At 40.6% G+C, this 25474-nt stretch overlaps 1 protein-coding gene across 5 annotated transcripts; it reads right to left on the bottom strand.

The window, feature by feature from the left end:
• Positions 1-961: 961 nt before the first annotated feature.
• CNOT7 (CCR4-NOT transcription complex subunit 7) lies at positions 962-25363 on the bottom strand. 5 transcript variants are annotated; one of them, XM_073001323.2, is made up of 9 exons: positions 25280-25363; positions 21333-21532; positions 17110-17303; positions 15422-15583; positions 15087-15145; positions 13266-13311; positions 9791-9935; positions 6486-6596; positions 962-2746 (listed from the first exon to the last, which is right to left on the bottom strand). In XM_073001323.2, exons 2-9 carry the CDS (start codon positions 21447-21449, stop codon positions 2618-2620), a joined length of 963 nt encoding a protein of 320 aa, XP_072857424.1. In that variant the 5' UTR covers positions 21450-21532; positions 25280-25363; the 3' UTR covers positions 962-2617. The 5 variants fall into 5 exon arrangements, with proteins under 5 accessions (XP_072857424.1, XP_020647120.1, XP_078250768.1 ...); XM_020791461.3 differs by lacking the exon at positions 25280-25363 and adding an exon at positions 25095-25230; XM_073001325.2 differs by lacking the exons at positions 962-2746; positions 6486-6596; positions 25280-25363 and adding exons at positions 7855-8961; positions 25095-25230.
• Positions 25364-25474: the final 111 nt, after the last annotated feature.

The raw sequence follows: 25474 nt of genomic DNA, 5'->3' as shown, positions 1-25474 counted from the left end.
TAAACAGGTACGACAGTGTTCCAGGTGCAGTAGAATGTAGGCTGTATGGTACAAAGTTGGGAGTGCTTTTTATAGCACTTCTTAATTACAATATGCCTTGTTTGTAGTATTTAATGATTAAAACTCTTCCCTGTAAGAACCTGTACACAGAAAAGTTCCAGGCAGTAAAATAGTCTAATCCAGTGGTTCTTAAACTTTGTTACTCAGGTGTTTTGAACTGCAACTCCCAGAAACCCCAGCCAGCACAGCTGATGGTGAAGGCTTCTGGGAGTTGTAGTCCAAAAACATCTGAGTAGCAAAGGTTAAGAACCAATGGTCTAATCTACCTTCTCCCAAACCTTATTCTCCATTTTGTTGAAACCGTTCCCACATAAGGTTCCAACTGATCAATACATCAATTTACTTCATTATTATCATGTGTAAAAACTATTATTGGCAGCATTCCATCCATTCCTCCAAAGCTGAAGACATAAAGCAGCAGCAGGCAATGTACTTCGTAGGTTGGACTGCAGATCCTATCATAGCCAGTATTAGCAAGTGGTGTAAGATCGTGGGAACTGCAGTCTGACCACCTCTGGAGGGCCCCAGATTGCTCCTTCCTAGCATGAAGGGCTTCTTAGCCAAAATATGAAAAAAAACACAAAGGTTTTCTCCCTGAACCCACATGATGCAAATTAGGTGGTCAGGTTCATAGAAATGAGAATTTCTTTAAAAAGAAAAGGAGGTGCACAAACAGTGCGTTTTTTTCTAGAATGAGAGGGTTACTGCTAAATATGAATACATGGGCCAAAGCTGCCTCTTCTAACAGGCACTGGTGTGTTTGGACCTTCTTGTCCAGTTTTTAAGTTGAAACACTGTACTGCCTGCAGATGTTTAAGATGTGACAGGTGTAATATAATGAACTAACTGGATATGCAGACATTCTAGCAGAGGTTTCAAAACAAAACCACAAGTCTGTGAATATGTAAGAAAACATTTCTGGAGCCTTTATTTACAAAAGCTTTAAAAACAAATACCCTCTTTTGCAAATGTATTTTGTTTTGTTTTTTTCTTTAAAAAGGACCACCCAGTTACATCATTGTAACTTAATGAGAGAAAAAAAGGAAAACAGGTTAAAGTACATGGTAAACAGATCAACTTTGCTGAACACAGTTAAGATTTACTGTACTTGAACTGATCTTCAGTGTAGATGACACACAAAATGTTGCCACAGGCACACCATCATTTTAGGTTAGGGTTTAGATATTCAGTATCAGTTAGTCTTCCTGCACAACTGTAGAAGCACGCTCAGAATGGTGAAGAAAGTACTTTGTGGTCCTTTAATAAAACAATGCATTTATAAAATATATTGCTAAGATAGACTCAAAAAATAAGCTAGCCTTACAAGCCTCAGGTAACTTTATTAGGTACAAACAGATTTGTTGTTTTACAAGAAATGTCCTTTGCAATGAGTTCAAAAAAAAGGACACACCTATTCTCCTTTTTCTATCTAGTTCAATATCACGTTGGTTTCAAATCTTTGGATCTTATTCTGAAACTGAGTTATGTTCATCTATTCAAGTAGACAATAAATAAGATTTTAAAATAGTGTATTTAGGGCATAGCTGGCTGAAACAGGAATAAGAATTGGATCCATAATCAGTGTGTGCTATTCATCTATCTGCTCTCTAAATCTTTTCAATTATTCCACCCAGACACGAAATCAAAGATAGGCACAGACACCTTCTTGAAGACTGTAATGCTTATTTTCAAAGGGGACAAATCCATGAGGAATTTCTTTATCTTTAACACAGACCACCAGGAAATTAACAGATTAGATGCCACACAAGTGTCTCTCAAGTCAGTGGAGTGTCCATAGGGGTGATTCTTCCTGACTCCACCTAGTTATTTCTGTCAGAGCAGTGTTAAACTGGCAAGCCAATTAAAAGCTGGTGAGTGCAGGATACATTTGGAAGACCGGACACCAGTTTACATACAAGAGCAGCTGCTAAGATTTCAGTAGTTTTCAACAGAGATAATGCAGTGGGTTTAATGGATTTGAAACTGGGCAGACAGCGGGGCAACCATGAGCTTGCCCTGTTGGGCAGACAAACATTTTGCCTAGTTCAGAGAAGAGAAACCAAAATTTCAGATAAAACAGAGGATCTGACTCAGAGTCACTCTTCTAAAGTGCACATGTGATGGTCCACAATCTTGAATAGCTAAAACTCCTGTACAGTGGAAGGGATGAACATCAAAAAGGGAAATAGACTACAATCAGTGCTAGTTCAAGTTTGTTTGTTTTTTGGAGGGTGGGGATAATAAACCAATACTAAGACCAATCAAAGTTTATCAGAAATTTCATTATCATTTCAGCTTTCCTCTTCTATCTGCCACGCTGCTCCTACATGTGCTTACGTACAAATGGGAAGGTACAAGGCCACATTTCACCCAGAAACGCCTAAATGTCAAGATCAAGAAACTGGGATAGGAACAGTCAGATTTAGTACATACAAAGGCAGAAAAAAAGTGTGCTGATGGAGGGGGGGGGAAGCCTTGTTGTCCAAGGGGATTCAACCAGAGATAAAACCTATGTACAAGCATGTGGTGCTCAGAAAAAGTGGCTTTCCATTTCATGTCATGATTGCTTGTTGGCTTCTTCTTCATATGCATTTCCTGTCCCATTTTGTACATAAGATGACCCCGAACCAAGACCATACAGGTGACCACAGTATTTGGCGTCATCGATGTGATCTTCAAAGAACATCTGAAGAAAATTTGAAATAGAAGTCAATATTGACCCTTCTTTGAAGGCTGTTAGTAAGAACTGTGTGTGATCTATAATATTCATAGATAACAAATATCCAAAACTTTATAAAATGTCTCCTCCCACAGAATGAAAAGCAGTAACTTTACTCCAACTCTCCATGAAAAGTACGAGAAATTATGTACAGCACAATCGTAAACCAATACACGATATTTCTAAAAAAAATCAACATTACGCAAAGATTTAAACACAAACCAAAAACTTAAAAGCAGCAATAATAAAATAGGTTACAGATCAAAACAATTTTTTCCCCTCAGGACTACAGTATATGTGAGTAAATAGCCTTAAAGCAGGATTGGGCAACATCAATAAAATGCCATTTTTCAAATCTGCTGGCAGACCAAGAGCTCCACTTCCAAGAGGCAGAGCTAATTTGCATTTTTGAGCATTTTAGTTGTTATGTACTGTAAAAGTTCCAATAAAGGGTTATTCTTAACTGGAAAAGGGGGGTATGGGGTCCCTGTGCATGTTAACTCTGCAGAATTTTCCCCTGCACCCTTTGAAGAATACAGAACATAGAAGACTTTCTGAACAACATAATTCAAAGGAAGTTTTAAATTGGGGGCTGCTACTTCCCACCCCAGGCCTAAAGTGATGATGCAGAACTTCCACCTGGCCAAGGACACGGACAAGCACCCCGATTTCCCCCATTCCTTCACAAGAAAGAACATTCCATATGATGTCCTGCATGCCTCAAATCAGCAGTTTGTTAATCCCTTCGGGGATGTAAGATGGGCTAGAAATCAACAGAGTATTTTAGTTTAACCATCCAACTCCTTGTAACTAAGCCTCAGAAGTATTTTTTTCAACCTTGCAGAATGTGTAAAAGGTCACCAAGGAGCAATGTTATGGGGAAGGTAGCTTGGCCAGAAGGGGAACTCAGAGTCAGACCAGAATTGCAAGAGGACTGTAGGCTTTCTCACCCTACAAAAACCTGAGTGCTTCACAGTCATTCAGGTGTTGGAAGGTTTGAAATTTAACTATAAATTTAATGTGGAAGAAAACAAGAAGTCTTGGCCCCATCCTCCCAAACCACCCATATTTTTATTTTTACTTTTCAAAAGTTGTCCCAGAAGCTCCCTTGCATCTTCTATAGAGTATGGGAGGCAATTTTAACATTTGGGGGGGGGGGGGGGTATCACCTTTCAAATTTTGAGAATTTTCTAAAAACAATGTTTTTGTTTTGATTAGAGGACAAAAAGGAACTTTTTTATTTTTTAAAAATGAACTGTCCTTGGAGTAAGCAGGATCCCTGACTGGGTGTAACCCTATAAGGCTCTTTCTGTGTATAGCTTCCAGACCTCTGCAGGTTAATCCCCCCCCCCAAGTTACGTATAAGCAAGTGGCATCGTATTTTGAACAATCTGATCTTCCAAACTGTTTTCCAAAGCAGCACTCATGCAGGGCACTAGAGGTAACTCAAGCATGAATGTCTGCAGTCAAAGTTTTCTTCTCTAAAAAAGGCTGTAGCTGGCCTGTAAATTGAAACTGATAAGAAAGCTATCTCCTCTTAACCTCCATCACTTGAATACCCAACAATAACAGTAGATCAAGGACTAGTTCCCTATCTGAAACCTGTGTATAAGTTCCTTCAAAGCAAATGCAACCCACACCTGAACAGGATGAACCACTTGGTCCAGATCACCAGAATGTCTGATAAACAGTACCTCCACTTTAACTGGATTAAGTTCAGCTTGTTTAATGTCTATCCACTCCAAACACATTCTTACCACTCCCACTCTCTTCCTGTCACCCGGCCTTGGAAACGAGCAGAGCTGGGTGTTACCAGCATACTATAGTGACATCAGCCCAGACTCGGATAACTTCCGCCTACAATTCCATATAGGTATCAGAGACAGAATGGACTTTTGTGGCATTCTCAAACTGAAAGTCTGTCTTAAGTTTGGAAATTGCACATTTAGAATGAGAGTCTCTCCGTACTACCATGTAGGTCCAGTGTTACAATCAGGAACAGAACCACTGAAAAACAGTAACACCTCTGCCCATCCCAGACACAAAATCAAAAGGACATGACAGATGAAACCACCATAATAACAAGGCTGCCTGTGTCCTTCCTCAAAAAAGTTGTACTGTACTTTTAATAGCAGCAGTGTTTCCCACACAGCTTCTCTCTCTTGGAAGAGACTGCAGCTGTTCCTTCCTCTCTCTAAAACTTGGTGAAAATATTCCTGAAGCTGCGGGGAGGGGTGACAGGACAAAGAGCTGGTGATCTTATTGCCACTTTCATGATTCTAATATTCAGCCCTACCCAATATTAAAAGAAAAAAGGGGATTACAGATGTTTCCCACCTTCCATCTTCCCATTTAACTTTTTCTGAATTTACACCCAAATTTAGCAGGACACTGGCAAGCACCCCAATTTCCCCCATTCCTTCACAAGGAAGAAAATTCCGTATGAGTCTCCGCCTGCTTCAAATCAGCAGCTTGATAGTCCCTCACCAGATGGGCTAGAAATGAACAGCATTATATTCAGACCTCCAGAAAAGTTCCTCTTGTTCTCTGAGAACACAGCTACAGGGACAGGCACCACTGTATCACCATCAGAGCTTGGGAGCATGAGGTTTTTTTACTACAACTCCCAGAATCCCCCAACCAGCATTCCTAACTAAAGGATTCAGGGAGGCGACTTAAAATTTTTTTTCCAAGCACTGGCTATTGCATAGCTTACAGACACTGGTGCCTTCTTCCAGTTAGCTCAGGGAACAATGTACCGTATTTGCCGGCGTATAAGACGACTGGGCGTATAAGACAACCCCCCAATATTTCCACTCAAAATACAGTTTGTTATATACTCGCCGTATAAGACTACCCCTTCTTCCACACACCTTCCACACACCAAATAAAAGGTGCTATTCATTGTCACCATTGTACGGCTGCAGCGTGACCGCAGCGCCTCCAGCCCGCCCCTGCATCTCCCTGTGACCGGCACTAGTGTGCAAGAGCGCATGTGTGAGCTCTGCGTAGACAAGGGGTGGGCCGGATCGCCGCTGCTTCCCGCCGAGCAGAACAGGCCAGTCACATTGAAAAGGCTGGCACCCCGTCTCGCTGATGATGATCGCCACGGCTGCACTGGATACCATGCGATACTGGACGGTATGTAGAATGAGGTGGGCAGGCATTGGGAGGCTACTATGGGCACCAGGCAAGCACTGGAAGGCCACTATGGGCAGCTATGTCTATCCCAACTGAAATGCATCCGGCATATAAGATGACCACCCCCCCACTTGGAGGCATGTTTTTCAGGGCAAAAAACTAGTCTTATATGCCAGCAAATGCAGTACTAACTCCCTGAGTTAGCTGGAAGAAACACAACAGCTGAGAGAAAGAAATAAAGCAGCTGAGAGAAAGAAAAGTGCCATGGGAGGACGTCTAACAAACAGAGAAAGACAAATATTTTAATAAATGAAAGAACACAAATATTTTGCATGGGTGAAAAAATCATGATACAGAAAGAAAAAAATAAGCTACAACTGCCCTTTGGCACAACACACACAGAGAATGGCACAGGGGCAGGTTGCTCCTATGGTACTTCCGCCTTATTCTTTGAATAACCTATTTCCAGTGTAACCTCATTCAGCACAAACCCCAGTAACAATTAAAATGACACTTTCTTTTATCCAACTGGCATAGCAAGAAACAAAGACTCAAAGCCACCTACCTCTCTCATTTTGAAGAATGCCATGCCCGTTAACAGAGAATCCGATCCTGCCTGATGCTGTGGACCTATCCGCTCCAACTCTAACTGCTCAGCAACTTCTTGCAGGCCACCCTGAAAGACAAAAGCACTGCACAATCAGAAAATGGCATGTTGAGGCATCAGGTAATGGGACAGCAGATAAAAAACCTCTTTCTACCCTTCCCTCTGACCCGCTCTATAACACTTTTGGGAGAAGAAGAAATTCACAGGGAAAGCAAAGCCGGAAAAAAGGGATATTTCTTGGAACTATAATCCTAGTTGAAGTTCTATGGTTCTGAAAGTCTTCTCACATAAGAGTATGGATTTTCAGATGCCCCACTTATTTATATTTGTACATTCCAAGCCACAGAAATCGTTATACCAAACAGGGCATTCCATACAGTCCAAAATAGAATGTCTTTTTTCTAATTCAGATCTTTGATACAAACACAAAAGCTTGCATTATCCTTAAAATGTTACCTAAAATCAAATATAACTCTCCCTCTACAACTCAAGTTCAAGATACAGCGTTTTCATATTCTATGACAGAAAGACATAGGCATTAAGGTAAGGATTCTGTTTTATCAATTAAGAAAAGCATTCAAATTGCTGAAACGGTAAGGTTCTAGTCAAAATGGAGTACTCTTTTAGGAAAGAGCAGATTTTTGGCAACAGTCTTGATATTGAGATGCTGTTATATTATTCACATGGTGTTTTTTTAAATCATCATCATCATCCCCACTCTGGAGGACACTAGGTTGTGGAAGCTAGTGTACCAACCAGACAATTTAGAATGAACATGTGGAACTGATTAAATAACACAAAGCCACAAGAAATAAAGCATTTGACAACTCTTAGATATTCCCAGCAACCAGACCAACCTTAGATGCCCTCAATACACCTCGCACAGTCCCTGGTTCTATATAGTCTTTTATTTCTTTGTAAAAACACTTGCACTCACCTTGCACATTATTTACCTAGCTCCAGCCTAACGGCTGGAATGAAGCCAAAAGAAGGTAGTAAAAAGGTGAATACAGAATGGGGGAGTGGGGAGGCAAGAGGAGAGAAGACAACCTTAAAGCAAGATGCATACATACAGGGTGGCCTAGATTGAGGGAAACACTGCAAAGGCCTGGAACATCTAGTGTGTCCTCCAGGAACACTCAAGAATTCTACAAGAAAACCTTCAGACCCTGGAGGTTTAAAAACTAAACAGACGTTGACAGCCATTGCTCAAATGTGGTACTGATTGTGCACTTTCTGCCTTGCAAATCAGCTATCCCCAAATTACTTATTCTGCAGGTTTTAGTATTCTCAGGAGAAATGTAAAAGACGACAAGAGATAAAGGAATAGATTACAACAGCCAGATATGGTTTTATTGTGTAGTAAGTGAGCAAAACAAACAGCATATTCATTAGCAAGTTAGACCATTTAGTTGAGCAACTTTAGAGTTCTGCACATCTATACATAGGACAAATATCAGATCCCATTGTTTGAAAAACTTAATGTTTACTTGACATGTCACTAACAGCAACATGGAAATCAAGCTGCATGGTCATACAATTATAAATACTGTATCAAGATGGTAGCTGACATTCAAGTGAAAATTGGAAAACACTGCTACTATTTAACCACCCCTTTCCCCAGAGACAATTTTTTAAATAAATCCTTTATGAAGACAATGTATCAGGAAGGTAAGAACTCAACTCACTCCAGCCCCTTCCCCACAAAGTCTTCAGATTTATCTCTCTCCAGAATGTTCAGTATCTACTTGTATTTCTTTACCAGTAGATAATGTTTATTACACACAAGCAGGCCATAATTTTGACTACATCTTTACATCATTATCTGAGCAAAAAGATGACCAATATACACTTAAATCACAATCGAATCATACTGCAGAAAAGCACACACTTTAAATTCTTTCCTTACAAGAACCCATGCTTGTTTTCCTTCATAATACTAAACTATACTTTTGCCTCAGGTCAATTTTGCACCTTTAAACTCAGTAGCAGTCTGTATTACAGGGTTTTTTTTTTCTTGAGTCTGTTAACACCACAGGAGCAGTAACATTCCACCTTGCTCTTCTTCCATCCATGCCTCATTTTCCAGGGTGCATTTGTTCTTCAGTCCAATATACGTTTCCAAATGCTATGCCTAACAGAACAGGCCAGTTAGTAGCCCAACTGGCTTCTTAGCAGTCTCAACAAAATAAATCCAAGCCCGTCCTGTTTCTTGACTTCTTCCGATGCCTTTGGTCATATACTTGCTGTTTCATGCCATCTACTTTATTATCAGACTAGGAGTAAGAAATGAAGCTTGGAAGTTCACACAGGAGCACAAAGGAGAACTGTCATATACTGAGAAACCTTTAGGTAACTATAGTTATCTATAAGTGCTTTAGGTGATCATGAAGAGCTCCTTTCCGGACCTCCCTTAGTGGTGCCACCCTTCCAACTATAATTGTGAAGAAATAAAAAGAGTGTTACCATTTGCTTCAGGATTTTTAAAATTCCTCTCTGCTACAGCCTGTACTAAAGACAGCTAGAAAGGAAGCGACGAAGAGAGCAGGCTGAAAAGATGGGCTCTGTTAACGGCTGTAACAACTATCAGAAGAGACAGTCAAAGGTTTCTCGCCACGTTCCTTAAAACTACCACACACATCAGTTTCTGGCACATGGCAAATCATCTCCTCATCTCAAGCCTCAAAAACATGAACTCCTAATGGACTGAGCACATTCAATCTCCTTACTGTAAAATATCAGGCATATGATTAAAGAACCTGTGCACACGGCATGACCTTTCCCGTCCAAGTTCCAGGCTGGGCAACTGCTTCCAAAAATTTAGTTTTATTTTTCTCATTCTTCTGAGAGAGAGAAAAATAGACGCTCAGATGGGATTATTATTCTGCGATGGAAAAGTCTCACAAATCTAAATCCTACCTAGTGCTTAAGAACACACATCCGTATGCTCTTTTTTTCCAATAGAAATGCATTACACTGACACAGACTTAGCTCTTTCCAAGGTGGAACGCATCCCTCAGCTCTTGAGGCTCACATAACCATGCACTTCCCTGCATTTTAAATCAAGCTACAATCTCCTGGATAACCATTTCTGTGTACAACTTTCTGTCTGGAAACTAGGTTCGACTGTAACAGTTTATGGATGTTGCTACAAAGGCCAAAGGCAAGACAATGCTTATCCTATACATTATCCATATCTCTCAAAAAAACTAATATACCAGAAAATACTGTTTGAACCCTATGGAAAATATTCAGCCATTTACCTTGAGATTTTTGCAACTCTTCATAAGGTACTTCACATCATAAATGACAGGGAAAAACAATCTCAGTATCTCAAAGAAGTCCACTTCTTCTTCAGGTAAATTGGAATTTGTCAAGATCTTTATCAGATATCCAAAGTCATAGCCACTGCAGAGTAACCACAAGGGAAACAAAAGAAAAACACCTAAGATTAGACAGGTAGTTCAGAAGTTCCTCCTTTCAAATAAGAACAACAAAGCCAGAAAACATATCAAAATTCCTTCTTTCTTCTCTATCTGCATGCTATTTAACATAGTAATGACACTACAATTCTGGCCAAATCCTTTTACATGAGTGGAATTGTCACTAATACTTAGGCACTCACTCAGTTAAGAAACCTATGTGCTCCATGCAACTCTGTTCTTGATACATTCTCAAATATTCAAGACACCTTTCCTCTTTGTTCAAGGAGCATGACCTGTTTCAGGCGCAATGCCAAAATCCTGGTACGAAGGAAAAAGCCTGAAAGAAACCCCAGGCTTGTGAACTCATTCCTAACTCACTAAACATAGCTACTCTGTGCTCTGGATTAAGCCGTAGTTTACCACTACATCTCAACTGGTAATCTACAAGGCATTTTTGCAAACTATCATGGCTGTTTGTCAGTCAACACATCTTCTCCTTCCCATATATCTCATATAATATATTCAGATAGCCACTCTCAAAACAACAGTTGTCAAAAGTCTATTTTAAGACAATATATGGCACACAATTTGAACTGTTATAAACAGTACTTGGTAGTATTTGGAAATTTGATTTGCAGCTATTTATTTAGTTTATTATGTCTTGTACAGAGTGTCTGCCATGCCACAGTACAGTTCATCAGGTGCTCAATATTGTTTTAATCAGACAAAAGGCTTGCTCAGAATAACCAGCAGTCTCCCCAAAATCAGGTATATTTACTTATCTTTGTATACAATGTATTTCTTGGTAACTAAAGAAAGTCAACCGAAAAGACTAAAGGAGATTCCAAAGAGCTGTAGACAGAGCAACATGTTTCCTAGCCAACTTCCAAGCCATTCCCCTTCCATCACAATTCTCTCTGAACCCCACAAAGAACTTCTCCAAAGACCACACTTCTAACACAGCATAAGAAACAGCAGCAGGAATGGAAAAGTCTGAGTCCTCCAGTATGAAGCAGCTGGATATACACAGACACATGGCTTTGTTGATCCTCTGGGCAAGGACTTGTAACCACTCATAACATGTGCAGGGGTGGGGACGCAAATTCGTAAAACTCACAAACAAGCATTGCCAAGTCCTTTAAAGAAGCATATTATCAAGTTTTATGAACAAATAGTTACTGAAAAACTAGGATATTTGAACTATTTTATAGTCTTTTCAAACGTGCCCAACTTTGACAAGCTTAAGAATGTAAATAGGATCCTCATCTACTTTTTTTCTATATCATGCAGAATTTCATACATGGAGTTGTAGAAGGGATAGCTGTTTTAGTCCGAGCAAGTACTATAGGTAAAAGCAAAATAGAAACAAAATGTTAAGACAAAAACATGGTGGCACCTTAAAGAGGAATTTTTATATTTTTAATGTAAGATCTTATGCCTGATAGTGGAGTTGTCCATAAAGGCTCACATTAAAAAAATATTGAAGTTCATCTTTCAGATGCCACCATGTTTTTGTCTTTTTTAACTTTTTATTTCTATTTTGCTTTTACCTAATTTCGCACACCTCTACCATATTTCTCTGTATTTGCTTTTTTTTTTTCTTAGAACAGGCCAAAGCACTGCAACCTGTCCTCAGAAGTGAGCTGTTCCAGCCCCTTGAGCCTTTTGGTTGCCCCTGTTCCAACTCTACCACATCATCTTTTTAGTGACCGAAACTCTAAACAACATATAAAGGTTCCATCTACTGATTATGAGCAGCTGCTTAAAGAGAAAAAACATTTGCAAAATTGTTCGCTGGTGCATCTAATGAGTTCATTATGCACCTCCTTTTCAAAGGAAATATACCAAATATATATATATAAGGATGCAAAAACTGTGGACACGGTGATCTCTTAAAGAATGGATGAGCAACCTGTATATTGATACAATTTATGAAGAACGCTTTAAGAGGCTGTTCATAACAAAGGGCAGGTGACTAGATCCACTGCTGCATCTTAGGTGTCTCAAGGAATAGAGGTCAAAAACTTGCACCTTTTTATTCTCAATAGTTTCCCAAGGTTCTGTCTCTAATCCTAGTCCTGGAAGATGGTGAGATGCATGAAAGGACAACAGCATAACCCCTGGTTGCTCTGAAAATGTTTGGTGTGAGAGAATATCTTAAAAATATCAAAGATTATTCAAACCTTCTAAGACTTTTGAAGCTCTCTCCACATTTTTTGCTGTTCTTGATTTACAAAGCTTAGGTGTTTTGCTGTGCATTTTGAGCACTAGTATCTGCCCAAAGAGGGGTCTGAGAGCCAAGACACCCATTCAGATTTTCATCATCTGTGTTTTTTATTGATTGATTGATTTGCCATTTCCTCTCTTTATACCCACACTTTGTTCTTTAAATGGAGTGCTTATCAGTTTTAAACACAGCAAATACTAAGTTCAAATACCTACAGTACATGCTCCTGCTGAAGTAATAATTCAAGCCTAATTCTACAGTATTTTGCAGACATCTTTTTATAAATGTTCAATTGCTTAAAGTTTATGTCTATAGCGATAATACATAATTTTACAAGTCAATTATTTTGCGCTTATACTCTATAAAACGGTCATTTTGTCTTCTTATACCTTAACGCCAATATTAAGCATGCTTTCTTGAGGCTAATCTGTAACACAGTAGCTTTGAAGTGTGCTGTGCAGTCAGATGCCTAACTCACTGAGTTATTCAGCTGACAATTGTATCTCATATAGGAGATACAATCGCTTTCTTTGCAAAACCTGGAGGGGGGGAAGCTGCTAAGGGGAAAGCAGAAATTGCTTTCCCCCTTCATTTTCTTTCCTTTCCTGGGGGGGGGGGAGAAGAGCTGCTTTTTGCAACGAAAATGTAGGGAGAAAGCAGGAGCTTTCCCCCTCCGCTTTCTTGCAAAGAAAGAAATTTTGATTTAGAAAAGTGGGGGGGGGGTTAATACATGGGGAGTCTTATACACAAAAAATACAGTAATTTATTGCTACCCTTGATATATTTTCCAGTAGCATTTAGCATTTTTATAGCAGTTCTCAGCAACACTAACAAATAAACTCAACATTTCTGGGTTTTTTTTATATGCTGCTTCACATCACATCCACCCCAATCCTATACTCCAAAGAAAATACTGTACAGAATAACAACCAAATATCATGCACACCCCTAGGAACAATGAGTAATGGAGGCCTTCTCTGTACATACTGAAAACAAATTAAGGCAGATAATCCTGCACTTTCATCACTTATTCTGTTTTGAATTGCCACAATTTATTTATAAATCATAAAATCTAGGCCCATTTACCTTTTCTGAAATAACAGAATTTCCAGTTGTCCTTGGATCATCAAATCTGGATAATATAGAATCAAAACTAAAACTAATTAAAGGGGCACTGATAGAGTTGTTTGTATTGATGCCAAAAATTAAAATACTGAATATTAAAATAGATTATCCTAATATTCAATTTGTCTTTTTTCTCGGCTGCTGAAACAATAACCAACTGGCCCATACTGCAGCTGGATTCCTATGACAAGTTTCCCATCACTAGCACAAAGCAGACAGGGGTACCACATGATAAATGGTTTATAAACCTTAGGACTGCCAGCCTACCACTTCTAACTTGCATTTTTTTTACGGATGTTATTGTTGCCATATTCCATGAATGGGCGGGGTGGTGCTAGATAAGGAGATGGATTTAACAATCTACTAACCCTTCATTTATGTATAGTGTTGCTCCACAGCAATACAATTCTGAGTTAACTAAAAAAAAATGCTAGTATCTTCAGTAGAACCACCAACAAAGGCAAATCTTGTTTGCCTATCTAAAACATCCAATATGAATTACTCATTGTCAGTATACTCTACATTTGGGATATTGAAGTTTAACCAAACATTTGACAGACATGCAATTAGTACATTTTCTCTTTGATGCTTCCTTAGTGCTACATGCTTGCCATAGTCAGTACCTCCTTATTAAGTCTGAGACCATTTCAATGACTTGTATTATTTTTATACCTGTGTCAATATTTCACAAAGCAATGCTACCTTTCAACTTAATTATTCTACATTAATCCCATTCACTTAAAACTGTTGCCACCCACAAATATTTTTTTTCTTTACATAACACCCCAACAGGAACAGCAAAAGTAAAACTGGCCTAATCCCTGCCCATAAGATTCTACATGACAGCCACTGAAAATTTTTAGGGGGAGAAGATGCTGGAAAAGCCTACCAAGGTCCTCTAATTTTATAGGCTTCAAAATTATCTCAAGATTTCTAACATAACCAAAACTATATTGAAACTCCAAATATTTTAGCATTCCTCCACCAGCTGTCTGGGCTGAACAGTCATGATGATTTTTAAATGTGTTCTCCTTGTTTCTTCTAACTACATAAAGCATAACGTAAGCTCAATTCATGTCTTCCTCATTGGGGGCTATTAAAAATGAGAGCACAAGTACCTTAGTCATATCAGTTAGAGCTGGAGCTGTTTTGAAACAGAATTTTTTTTCTGTTTCAAAAGGGTTAGTTGACTGGACCATTCAAGCCAGCAAACATGCCTCAGGCCTGTGCATCAGCAGTGCCTAATGCTGAATATGTTTAAGACTTGTACTGATAACCTGCTAAATAAACTCTCCCACGCGCGTGTGTGTATATAAATACTATCCCCAGTAGTTAAGACATTTCAATAAATAATTCATCAAATAAGCATTCTTTCTCATTTTTAATGTCAGTTACATGGTGGCAGAAGTTTCCGTAATGCACTGTGGAGTGAGCAGAAAAAATTCCAAGCATTCCCAGGTTGGTGCAACCAATTTAAAAAATTAGAGTGCTTATACAGTAATCTAGATCAAAATCCAAACCCTTTTAAGTTGATTTCAGCCATTTTCTTTCACTAGGTCTTCAGGAGGTGAGGCTCAAGAAGCTAAAAGAATAGCATTACTGGTCCAAATAAAATAACCCATGCAGCAACAAAATTAAAAATTTTATTCTTCCAATATTTGGCATTACAGGTAAGATAGAAGGTTCATGTGTTCCCTACCAGCATTATCAAAGTGTCTTCAGAGCTGTACTGAATTTGGATTTTCCACCGATGTTAATCAACTAATTCCAGTTTCCATTTACCTGCTAAGCGTACACAAAGGGCAGAGATATGTGGCTGTTCCTTCCTCTGACCTGGGAAACTGTCAAAGCAAAATAGAAAAATACAGTGCTCCCTCTCTACAAGGCCAACACTTAGTACCTCATTTTAAGATACAGATCATTTGTTTCCCAAAGGAGCCAACGTGCAAGTTTGAGAGATAACTTTAAATTAGTAAAACCTTTACAACAAAATCTCATGGATAGGTCCAAAACCCATTGGGTCCCAATGTTCTAACATAAACTAAAATCGCATTATAGTCTCAGAAAAAGAAAAAGAAAATGAACAATGCAAATGACATTTTATATACTACTTTTACCTATGAAATGAAAGCCATTTGACTCCTTCACATAGCACTACACCAGATGTCATAAGAAGTTCAGCAAAGTACTGTGTTTCAATTCCTTCTTCCTCATGTTTTTTGAACTGAATTCCAGATGTTGTTAGTAATTCTATAGAATCCTGGGCATACATGTCTTCTCTACGGGAAACAACGTAGAACAACATCATTAAAAACACGGAAATTTTTTTTGAGGTTATTCCTATGTATGGCTACTCAATAGGTCCCACCAATATTCACAAATACAGTGGTGCCTCGCTTAACGAGCGCACCATATAACGATTAAATCGCATAGCGATCCGTTTTTTCGGATCGCTAATGCGATCGCACAACGTTGTTCCAATAGGGAAAAATTCGCTTTGCGAAGACCGGTAAGCGTTTCGCTTACCGATCTTTGCAAAACGACCCCCGCCGATCAGCTGTTCGGTGGCCAAAATGGCCGCCGGAAGCCGGGAAATGGCCTAAAATGGCCGCACGCAGTGTTTTCGCGCCCTCGTTAAGCGAGGCGAGGGCGCGAAAATGGCTGCCGGCCATCCTGAAGCTTCGCTGAACGGTGAGTATTTGGCCTATTTGGAACGCATTAAACGATGTTTAATGCGTTCCAATGGAAATCGCTGCCCCGTTCAGCGATGCTTCAACATAGCGAAGGTTAATCCGAAACGGATTAACCTCGCTATGCGAGGCACCACTGTATAGGATAGCAATCTAAGTTACTTGTTAAGCACAGGTACAACACATCTCAGGGAAACCAGCTCAAACTTACTATGGGCTACAGAAAAATCTTTCTTACACCACCCTAACTCTCACAGGAGCTGTGCATCTCTTGGCCCACTAGAATTTATCGGTTATAATCAAAAACATTTTGCCTATTTTGAGGTGATCAAAGCATATCTAAGAAGTCAAACCTGCAAGTTGTAAGCTGGAAGAGAGATAGCTATTTATACATTTGCCCAGAGACAAAGGCTACAATTCAATTTACACAATGCACTCAGTGGAATGTTACTCTGAATAATGATGCATAGTGCTAGGCATACTTATACAGAAAAATCCCAATGAAACTAATGAAATCTATTTCTAATAAGCATTCTCATAATTGCAGTGTAAAGCTGCCACTGTAAGTATACCAATGAAGAAGTTTCTACAATAATCAAGGAAAATAAAGTAGCTTAACGCTTAAACTGCATGAACAGTATCCAAAGTGTCACTTTCTCCCAAAATCTGCCATTTCAGTGGTGAAACAGGTTACGTTTTCATTTCCTGCTCTCCAGTGTAACCCAGCATGCACCCTAAAACAGTGTTTATGGAGGACTGAAGGATAAGATTTTCAGGCTGCACAAAGGGTGAAGAATGTTTCATGGCAACCACTAATAAAACATTGGACTTAGCCCTGGCTATACATGTATAATGAACGTATTTATGTATACATGGTCTTCAACCATGACAAATTTGGCTCTTCTGCAGAATAAAACAGAGAAAGTAAAGGTAAAATAACATTAAAGCAAGAGAAGCAAATTTACTCCATACAAGCAAAATTTATCATTCTTCCTAAACAAACATAAAGACGAAGAAAAACACACTAAAAGTACTGACACCAATCCCTTGATATGTTAAAATGTATTTTATTCCATAAAGTTTGAACACTCTTGCTGTCAACTTCTGGCACTTACGTTAAATTAAATTTAAAATTAAATTGCCACGTTGAAGTTCCCGGAGGATATTCGCCTTGCTCATTCATAAAGGTAAGCCCTAATTGAATTATCTTTAGTAAGTCTACATTACAACGGAGTAGCTGGTATTGATAGTCCGCATTGCTTCGGAATTCTCCAATAGGCCGTGCAACTACACCTGGAAATTCTGTGTCCTAAAAATTAAGCACAAATAGCACAGACAAAATACAGATTACATTAAGAAGACCACTAAGACCAACACATCTGGGGCAGGGATCAAATGCTTCACAGAACCCTGAATGCCTTCCTAATGTGCAAAGCCAGCTTATGTATAAGAACATAAATCTATTTTGCAATCTAATCTTATCCATGTGAATGCCCCCAAGGACCACTGTGAAGTGGTTCAATGTTACAGCCTTTTGGATGATTGACCACAGCATTTAGTTAACAGTTTTTTAAGTTATTAGTAACATTACATTCTGTGGTTGCAGCACATTACATGTTAGCACAGCATGTAAAGGGGTATCTGATTTAGCTTCCCCCCTCATGCCCTGTCACAATCCTTTTCATCTGATTCCTGCCAGGCCTTACTGCTACTATACTGAAGTAGACAGACCATTCCAAGTTACCACACTGGTGCAAGAACTCTCCCCAACATACCCATGTCCTACTAGCAATTTTTTAGATCACACACAAAACTATTTACATATAGACATAACTAAGTCTTAGAACTACAGAGCTGGAAGGGACCCAATGGATCATTGAGTCCGACCCGTGTCAAGGAGGCACAGTGGGGAACTCTGGCTCTGCAGCTAGAGACCTAAAGCACTGAGCTATTTAGCAGTTATAATGCAGTGCTAATCTAATATAAATTGAGTCCAACTCCAGATGCTATTGTGCTTGTACAGAAAAAAAATATGAAAAAAGATTCAAAAACGGATAGCTCTAGTCCAGAACTCCTGGACAGCTCAGTGGTTTAGGTACCTGGCTACAGAACCAGAGGCTAGGATTTCAATTCGGCACTTTGCCTCCTTGACAGGGGCTGGACTCAATTACCTATGGTTCCTTCCAGTCTGTAGTTCTAAGATTATTATTAGATAATATAAACCGATGGATAAGACAGTTACAATATATCACAGAAGTGAGTACACCCCCCTCAGATTTCATAAATATTTTGGTATATCTTTTCATGTGACAACACTGAAGAAATGGCACTTGGCTACAATGTAAAGCAGTGATTATAGAGCTTGTACAGTGGTGGCTCGACCTATGAACATCCCGACAAGCGACCATTTCAAATTACGACCAGCTCTGGCCCCAAAAATTTGCCTTGACTTGCAGCCAGAGCTTCGGATTACAACCAGAAAAAGGCGGGGGGAGAAGCGGGAATTAAAATTGCAAACCGTTGGTGGAAAAGAGGCTGCTTCTTTGTAGCTCTTTCGCCCCAGCAGTTAGAGAATGTGCGATCGGAGGCGGCTTTGGACTGCCTGGTAAGGTGCTGCTTTCTACTTTTTTAAAAACTGTTCTGGATGGGTTTTGCAGTGTGGTTTTGGGCTGGGTGATGGGATTATGTTTCTATGCTGTGATGAGTCTTGCAGGGTTTCTTTGTTTTGGGGGGGCTTCTTTTCCATTTTCGACGGGTCTTGCATGTTCTTTTTTTTGTTTGTTTGTTTGTTTGTTTTTTGTTTGTTTGTTTTTTGGCTTTCTGCTTTCCTTTTTTTGCATTTCCAAAGGGTCCTGCATGGCTTGTTTGCTTTTCTTTGTGCCCCCCCCTTCGGCCGGAACAGATTAATTGTGTTTTTGATGGGTCTTGCAGTGTTTTCTTTTATTATTTTTTGGTGATTTTTTCTTCAATTGGAATGGATTAATTGCACTACAATGCATTCCTATGGGAAATGGTGCTTCAACTTACAACCATTTCAAGGTATGACCGGAGTTCTGGAATCAATTAAGTTCATAAGTCAAGGCACCACTGTATAACAGTGTAAATGTGCTGTCCCCTCAAAATAACACAACACACAGCCATTAATGTCTAAACCGCTGGAAACAAAAGTGAGTACACTCCTAAGTGACAATGTCCAACTTGGGCCCAAGTAGCTGTTCTCCCTCCCTGGTGTCATGAGACCTGTTAGTGTCACAAGTCTCAGGTGTGAAGGGGGAGCAAGCGTTATTGCTCTCACTCTCTCAGACTGGTCACTGGAAGTTCCACATGGCACCTCATGGTAATGAACTATCTGAGGATCTGAAAAAAACAATTGCTGTTCTACGTAAAGATGGTCTAGGCTATAAGCAGATTACCAAAACCCTGAAACTGATCTGCAGCATGGTGGCCAAAACCATATAGCCGTTTAACAGGACACGTTCCACTCAGAACAGGCCTCACCATGGTCGACCAAAGTAGTGCCCATGCTCAGCATCATATCCAGAAGTTGGCTTTGGGAAATAGATATATGAGCGCTGCCAGCATTGCTGCAGAGGTTGAAGGGGTAGAGTGACGTGTCAGTGCTCAGACCATATACCTCACACTGCATCAAATTGGTCTCCAGGCTGTCATCCCAGAACAAAGCCTCTTCTAAAGATGATGCACAAGAAAGCCCGCATACCATTTGCTACAGTCAAGCAGACTAAGGACATGGGTTTCTGGAACCATGTCCTGTGGTCCGGTGAGACCAAGTTAAACCTATTGGGTTCAGATGGTGTCAAGCGTGTGTGGTGGCAACCAGGTGAGGATTGCAAAGACAAGTGGGTTGTGCCTACAATCAAACATGGTGGTGGGAGTGTTATGGTCTGGGGCTGCATAAGTGCTGCCGGCACTGGGGAGCTAGAGTTCATTGAGGAAACCATGAATGCCAACATGTGCTATGACATAATGAAGCAGAGAATGATCCCCTCCCTTCGGAGACTGGGCCGCAGGACAGTATTCCAACATGATAACGACCCCAAACACACCTCCAAAAAGACCACTGCCTTGCTAACGAAGCTGAGGGTAAAGGTGATGGATTGGCCAAGCATGTCTCCAGACCTAAACCCTACTGAGCATCTGTGGAGCATCCTGAAATGGAAGGTGGAGGTACTCAAGGTCTCTAACATCCACCACCTCTGTGATGTTGTCATGGAGGAGTGGACTTCAGTGGCAACCTGAGAAGCTCTGGTGAACTCTATGCCCAAGAGGGTTAAGGCAGTGCTGGAAAATAGCGACACAAAATATTGACACTTTGTGCCCAATTTAGACATTGTCACTTAGGGGTGTACTCACTTTTGTTGCCAGTGGTTTAGACATCAATGGCTGTGTGTTGCATTGTTTTGAGGGGGACAGCACATTTACACTGTGATACAAGCTGTGTACTCACTGCTTTACATTGTAGCCAAATGTCATTTCTTCAGTGTTGTCACATGAAAAGATATACCAAAATACAGTGGTGCCTCACATAGCGACAATAATTCATTCCACAAAAATCGCTGCAGAACAAAAACGTCGCTATGCAATATTATAAAGCCCATCGAAACACATTAAAACACGATTAATGCATTCCTATGGGCTTAAAACTCACCTTTAAGCGAAGATCCTCCATAGAAGCGACATTTTCGGTGCCTCTAAAATGAGGAATCAGTCCCTAAACACAGCGGGGGTGGCCATTTTGTTTACCTGGCGGCCATTTTGAAACAGCCAATCAGCTGTTAAAAAATCATCGCTTTGCGATGATCGGTGCCCGAAGCAGGGTACCGATCATCGCAAAGTGAAACTCCCCCATAGGGAACATCGCAAAGCGATCGCTTTTGCGATCGCAAAAAAGGCATCGCAAAGTGATTTCGTCGTAAAACGAAGTGATCGCTATGCGAGGCACCACTGTATTCATGAAATGTGAGGGGGTGTACTCACTTCTGTGATATACTGTAACTGTTTGAACAAACCACTAAGTGCAGTACTGGCATGAATATAAACTGCAGCATCCATCTGTCCCACATAATCTACCCATTTAAAGTCATCAATGTTTAGAAACCAAACACAACCTGCAATCACTATGTAAAGTAAGCATTACTTAAGTTCTTACTTAAAAGTGCATTACATTATTTGAGACCTTTTTCTCATGAAATATATGATACTGCAGCTCTTTGGTTATTCCTGAAAATCTAAACAATGTTCTCCACATCATTTTCATACAGATAGTTTCTAAAGAATAGTTCTACACCTAACAAAGACCATAAATATCTTAAACTCATACCATGGCAACGTAGTTAAATTTCCGTATAACTTGACGAATTTTTTTCATCTCTTCATCCAGGTTGCAAGCCCAAACTTCACAGATTCTTTGACTGTGATCTACCGTAGCTGCTGGCATAGTTAGGAGGTTTCAAATACCAGGCATCAAAAAGGTATACTTGACAAAAAGTCAGTTTCATAAAATAGGTTTCAGTTATATACCTAAAAAGACAAACCAAATAAGAGTCATTTCAAATTCATAAAGATAATAAAATCCAGCTATCTGAAGATGAACCTGTCAACATGTGTTGACAACATGTTGAATCTGCTGGCTTTGTTTACAACATAAACTCACAGAAGTTAGTCATATATTGTTAGCTTTCTCACACAGATATACCAATTTGCACATCACTGGAAAGCAAGAGATGTCTCAGGAAAAGATCAACATCTCTTTGCTCAGCTGTTACATAAACATCTAACTAAGGCTGGAATCCTACACAAAATTATGCAGGAAATGCCTTTGAACTTAGAAGGGCATCACAGTGAACTATATAGCATCTGTCAGACCACATAACAGAGTGAATAGAACATGAGTATCTATATGGTCAGACAGTACTCAAGCTTATGTTATCACCCAGCGGAATGCAAATAGATCAACACTAGGAAACCCTTTTATATCAACAGATGTGAAATAAAATATTTCAGACTTTGACTTTTAACCAAAGGTTTACATTTAAATTGATTTCCTGTCACACAGAGAGATCAGATGTAGCTTTTAATCTGCACCATACCAACATAAACGCAAGAGTATTTGTATAGCACAAAGGTGTATTAATTTGGAAGTAAGCCCCATGGTCGTTGTCAATATGTGTGCCACAGACTGCTGGTGCAGTTATCAGCTGCAATCTCTATTTCAATAGAGCTCCTTCCAAATCTGAATAAGTAAAATGGCAATTATATTTGGTAAAACTACAAGCATTTATTTTTCCTTAACTAAGTGCACTAGTTAGGAGAAATAGTTAACATAACATTACTGGTTGACACAAATTGCAAATTAAATCCACTGTTTACACTAAGCGCTTAAATTGCATAAAGCAATATTGCCTTAATAGGTCAAACAATATGTAAGTTATGAACACAAAAATAAAGACTTTGTGTACTGATGCTGAAGGACATGTTCACTTCCTGATTGTACCAGAAGAAAATGACATAAATTCCCTTAAGTTTTTAAGGCAGGAAACAGGCTTATGAAAACCAGACAGAAAGGACATATAGACTAAAACTGTGACTGAAAAAACGGCAGTTTCTGGCCCTGACTTTGAATCTAGTCACACAAGTTGCATGGCAACTTCATAAAAAATCTACTTCTGCTCCCTCACAATCCATGGTTAATCTGATCATATGGATCTTCTGTCCTGTGAACCCAGATACTATCAGACAACTGCAAATCTCAGGTTTGAAGTATTTGCAAAAGCATGCAAAAAGCCAAAACCAGAATACAGAAGAAGAAATGCCCATGATTAACTTGCCATAGGCTGGGAGAACAATACATGCAGACTTTGACAGAATACACGTGGCAAGGTGACAACAGCACACTTCCCTTCACCAATACTTTTAACTGTCCAAGTTCTAGTTGTAGCAACCAAGAGTTTTCAGTTAGTTACGGTATGAATATTCATGCCTGAGACATACAAATAACCATTTAAGTGGATTGTTACCTATCTATACTATCTATATAAAACCTCTATATAAAGATCTAGATGTCCCGGACAACCCAGATAGTGTGGTTGCTCACCTTGAGCCAGACATCCTGAAGAGTGAAGTCAGGTGGGCCTTAGAAAGCATGACTAACAACAAGGCCAGTGGAGGTGATGGCACTCCTGTTGAACTATTTAAAATCTTAAAAGAGGATGCTGTTAAGGTGCTACACTCAATATGCTAGCAAGTTTGGAAAACTTAGCAGTGGCCAGAGGATTGGAAAAGATCAGTCTACATTCCAATCCCAAAGAAGGGCAGTGCCAAAGAATGTTCCAACAACTGTAAAATTGCACTGATTTCACACGCCTAGCAAGGTTATGCTCAAAATCCTACAAGGTAGGCTATAGCAGTATGTGGAGCGAGAACTTGCAGAAATACAAACTGGATTTCGAAGGGGCAGAGGAACTCGTGACCAAATTGCTAACATGCGCTGGATTATGGGGAAAGCCAGGGAATTCCAGAAAAACATCTGCTTCTTGCTTCATTGACTACGCAAAAGCCTTTGACTGTGTGGACCACAACAAACTATGGCAAGTTCTTAAAGAAATGGGAGTGCCTGACCACCTTATCTATCTTCTGAGAAATCTATACATGGGACAGGAAGCAATAGTTAGAACTGGATATGGAACAACTGAGTGGTTCAAAATTGGGAAAGAAATATGACAAGGCTGTACATTGTCCCCTTATTTAACTTATATACAGAATACATTGTGTGAAAGGGAGGACTGGAGGAATCCCAAACCAGAATTAAGATTGGCAGAAGAATCAACAACCTCCGATATGCAGACGACAGCACTCTGATGGCAGAAAGTGAGGAGGAATTAAAGAACCTCTTAATGAGGGTGAAAGAGGAGAGCACAAAAATGGTCTCCTCTTGGGAGGAAAGCGATGAGAAACCTGAACAGCATCTTAAAAAGCAGAGATATCACCTTGCGGATAAAGGTCCCCATAGTCAAAGCTATGGTTTTTCCAGTAGCGATGTATGGAAGTGAGAGCTGGATGATAAAGAAGGCTGACCGCCGAAGAATTAATGCTTTTGAATTGTGGTCCTGGAGGAGACTCTTGAGAGTCCCCTGGACTGCAAAGAGAAGAAACCTATCCATTTTGAAATCAATCAGCCCTGAGTGCTCACTGGAAGGACAGATCCTGAAGCTGAGGCTCCAATAATTTGCCCACATCATGAGGAGAGAAGACTCCCTGGAAAAGACCCTGATGTTGGGAAAGAGTGAAGGCAAGAGGAGAAGGGGACGACAGAGGATGAGATGGTTGGACAGTGTCATTGAAGGTACCAACATGAATTTGACCAAACTCCAAGAGGCAGTGGAAGACAGGAGGTCCTGGTGTGCTCTGCTCCATAGGGTCATGAAGAGGCGGACACGACTTAACAACTAAACGGCAACATATAAAGCCTTCCTTCTCTTTTCATTCTCCCACTAAAATATATGAAGAATGCAGCTTCTTTCCACTATTAATGTTAGCATCACTTAGATTTTAAAAGGTTCTTGCGTGCAGGCATCTAACCGTTTGTCCCTTTCAAGAGTAAAGAAAACCAGAAAGATAAGTTAAGTAGGCACACAGGAACTAAGACACGTGGGGGTATGGAGCGGTTCTCAGACCTGCCACCCCCGTGATCGGTGTAAGGTGGGAATTTCAGGCACTTTTCCACTACGGGCAGTGGGTGGGGGCTGCGACGGTTGCCTAACGACTAATGAAGGAGCTGGTGGGGGCCGGGAGCCCTTCACTCATAGAGTTGGAAGAGACCACCGAGGCCATCCAGTCCAACCCTCCGCCATGCGGGAACATCCACTCAAAGAGAAGGCAAGGAGGAGCCCGCCTTTCCGCCCTTGCTCCCTTCCAGAGCCTCCGTTCCGGAGAACCGAAACTTCGGGTCGGGAACGGCCACCAGCCGGTCCTCGCTCAAGGACTCGCCCCCCAGACCCGTCATCGCCCGGAAACGCCGCCGCCTTCGCCGACCCCTCGCGCCCCCCATTAACATCACCTTCCGGAAGAAGGGACGGTTACTTACACGGGAAAAGAAAAGAGGACGGGCCTCGTTGGGACCCGGCGCCGGAGGCAGACGCAGCCCGAGCCCCAGCACGGCGAGCGGTCGGGAGAAAACACGGAAAGCGGTCGCCACTCTTCCCGCTGCCCCCCCACCGGCCGCCCAGCGCACAAAGCCATTACATCATCACGGCGCGCCGCCCGCCTCACCTTTCACCTCGTCGCTGGCTGTCCCGCTCCTCCCTCCGCCTTCTCTTCGGCTCGACGGATCCCAGCCCTCAGCCAATCGGAGCTTGCGACTGTGACTGGCGGCTCTTCCCGCCAATAAAGAGAGCCGCTCGGAGAAGACTGTTTAAGGAAGAGGCGAATACCTTGGGGTCGAGTGCGTCTGCGCCTGACGTTTGA

The sequence above is a fragment of the Pogona vitticeps genome, chromosome 5, assembly GCF_051106095.1.
Source record: "Pogona vitticeps strain Pit_001003342236 chromosome 5, PviZW2.1, whole genome shotgun sequence".
NCBI lineage: Eukaryota > Metazoa > Chordata > Lepidosauria > Squamata > Agamidae > Pogona > Pogona vitticeps.
Note: the sequence above shows the minus strand (reverse complement) of the source record. Positions and strands in the feature narration are given on the sequence as shown.